This window comes from Otolemur garnettii, unplaced genomic scaffold, assembly GCF_000181295.1.
Source record: "Otolemur garnettii isolate 467f Iridium unplaced genomic scaffold, OtoGar3 scaffold00396, whole genome shotgun sequence".
NCBI classification, from domain to species: domain Eukaryota; kingdom Metazoa; phylum Chordata; class Mammalia; order Primates; family Galagidae; genus Otolemur; species Otolemur garnettii.
Genome location: NW_003852791.1, coordinates 116551 through 119665, shown reverse-complemented (window position 1 = coordinate 119665; position 3115 = coordinate 116551). Strand labels below are relative to the sequence as shown.

Sequence of the window (3115 nt, the reverse complement as noted above, 5' to 3'; positions counted from 1 at the left end):
CTTTTGAATTTTAAATTCGACATTATCAAGTCTTGATGATCATATACCAAGGAACAGAACATCCATGAATAGAAATCACTAACTCACCAGGTGATAAAGGCATAATTCACTCCAAGGATGATAAAGCTTAGTGCATAATGCCAACAAAAGCATATGGTGAGAAACATAATATTGTCATGATCTGTTTGATCCCAGCCAGGACCTCCACTGAGGGGATACAGAACAAAGCCGATCTGTAATTTAAAACAAAAAACACATATCACATATTGCAATGACCAATCACATTCTAAAAAATGTTGCATTTCAAAATGCTTGGTTCCAAGATAAATAATAACTAAGATAACTTCCATTATCCAAACTGTAATAGATAAAACATCATTTTGCTGCCTGTTTTAGTAATAAAGACAGTAGCTACAAGGTCATATTTTTGAAAAAAGCTTTTAAAGAAAATTTAATAATAAATTTGTGAAATATGAACAGTGATCATCTCTGGACATACACAGAATGTCTTAAGTTTCACTTGGTTATTTCAACATCAAAGTAGAAAGGTTTGAAAACAAATAAATGTCTGAATTAACATTATGTTCAATAGTAAAAGAATTAAAGCTTTTCCCTAAGATGAAGAACATGGATATCTGCTTTCACTGCTTCTAGTGAACATTATACTGGAAATTTTAACTATAGATTTAAGCTAGAAAAATAAATAAAGGCATCCATATTGTAAAGAAAGAAGTAAAACTATCTATATTCACAGATGCCATGATCTTACATGTATAAATTCCTAAAGAACCCACAAAAAAACTGTCAAGAGCTAATAAATGAGTTCAACAAAGTTTAACGGTACAAAATCAACATGCAAAATTCAGCTGTATTTCTACACTCAAGCAATGAACAGCCTTCTCAAAAATTAAGAAAACAATTCCGGGGCAGAGGCAAGATGGCAGACTGCAGCCAGCTTTTTACAGAAGCTCCCATCCAAAAGAAGACTTAAAGGACCGAAGTTTAGCAAGTAAGCTGATGGTTTGGAGCTGAGCCAAGAGAGAAGATTGAAGAATGCACATCATTCTTGCTGAGCCAAGCTGTGACCCCCAAAAGACAATCAAAAGGTACAAAATCCACCACCAAGCAGATGGGAGTCCCCTCCCCCACAAGAAGTGTTTGCAGTTTACTCCATACAAACAAGCGAGCAGAGTTCAAACATCTTCCCACTCTTTCCCATGGGAGAGACCCCCCTAAAAACTGGACCTCCTACCCCTACTAGGGTGCCATAGCATCTCCTGCCAGGCATAAAACTGTAAAACTGTATAAAACTGTATATATTCTCTACCTGCAACTCTGAGCTCCCAGAATTCCCCCTCCTGCCCCCAAGGTCTGGAGGTTTGTCACCCATGAAATCCATATTCTTGGGCACTTTCTTGAGAGGAGTGTAGGGGGAAAGGGCTGGTGCTAGTCTGTGCTGACTCTGTGGCATGGGAGTGAGGAGAATACGGTCAGCTGAGAGGGAATTATATAGGAGTTGCAGTATCCTGAGTTGCAGACCAGCAGCGGTGGCAGCAGGAAAGGCTCACATCCCTGAGGCCATTCTGGAGAAATGCCCTGTCTCTTTGGGCAACCAGAGGTTCTGGGCAGTGCTACTGACCTGGGCGGAGCACAGGGACTAGAATACGTGCAGCTCACAGACTTACCGGGAGGGTCTGTGAGTAGCTTGCTTATCTGATCATAATAGCACCTAGCCCTCGGGGGAATATATCTGAGACAAAGGCAGTGGGCAGGCAGAGACTGGAATTGACACCTGAGTGTAAACTCAATTGCTTGCTGCTGAGGGCTGAGTTTTATATCAGCTCTAGCAGCATCTGACCTGCAGAGGAAGTTAGCCTTGCTCTGTCCTTTTCTGCCAGCAACTTCAACCAGGTGCGGGGCTGGATCTGAGTGAATTTCCCCCTCCTATATTAAACACCAAAGGTACCCCTGCTGGACTCAGATCCCCTGGTGATTCAGGCAGTCATACACCCCGGGAGCAGTTGCTCAATGGAGTGAACTGGGTCACAGCCCTGTGGGATTACCAGTGACTGGGTGCAAGGTGGGGAAAGAGGCATCAACCTTCCCAGGCTAATTCATTTGCTGGGTGGGTCCTTCTGCCCTCACAGAGCACTGGAGTAAGTCATATCTGAGTTGCCAGTAGACCCCTCCTATCTAGTTGCCAGAGACTTTTTTTTTATTTCTTATAGCATAACTGTGTACATTAATGCAATCATGGGGTACAGTGTGCTGTTTTCACGTACACTTTGAAATACTCTCATCAAACTGGTCAAGATAACCTTTATGTCATTTTCTTAGTTATTGAGTTAAAAAGTTCATACTCTGCTTTTAGAAAGATTCACTTGTACCCTTGTAAGATAAACCATAGAGATGACCCCACCAATCTCCCGCCCTTCCCCCCATCCACCAGCCTCACTTCCCCCTCCTACTCCCTTCCCATATTCTAAGGCTCTAATTAGGTTATGACATTCCTATAAAAGCTATGAATTAGTTTCAAAATGGGGCTGTGTACATTGGATACTTTTTTTTCCATTCTTGAGATACTTTGCTAAGAAGAACATTTCCCAATTCCATCCATATAAACAAGAAGGAGGTAAAGTCTCCATCCTTCTTTAGGGCTGCATAGAATTCCATGGTGTACATATACCATAATTTATTGATCCATTTGTGGGTTGATGGACATTTGGGTTTCTTCCATAACTTAGGAATTATGAATTGGGCTGCAATAAACATTCTGATACAAATATCTTTGTTGTAATTTCATTTTTGGTCTTCTGGATATATACTTAATAAAGGAATTGCAGGATCAAATGGCGGGTCTATTTTTAGTTCTCTCAGTGTTCTCCAGATATCTTTCCAAGAGGAATGAATTAATTTGCATTCCAACCAGCAGTGTAGCAGTGTTCCCTTTTCTCCACATCCACGCCAACATCTCTGGTTTGGGGATTTTATGATATGGGCTAATCTCACTGGGGTTAGGTGGTACCTCAAAGTAGTTTTGATTTGCATTTCTCTGATGATTAAGGATGGAGAGCATTTTTTCATATATCTGTAGGCCATGCACCTCGCCAGAGAC

The 3115-nt window shown here is 41.1% G+C and overlaps 1 protein-coding gene across 1 annotated transcript in view; it reads right to left on the bottom strand.

The window, feature by feature from the left end:
* The window catches only part of LOC100948907 (transmembrane protein 45A-like), a 113433-nt gene that overhangs the window by 5128 nt on the left and 105190 nt on the right, over positions 1 to 3115 (bottom strand). Inside the window, exon 4 of the mRNA XM_023509135.1 lies at positions 88 to 233. Coding sequence (XP_023364903.1) covers positions 88 to 233 — 146 coding nt within the window. The remainder of the gene's footprint in view (positions 1 to 87; positions 234 to 3115) is intronic.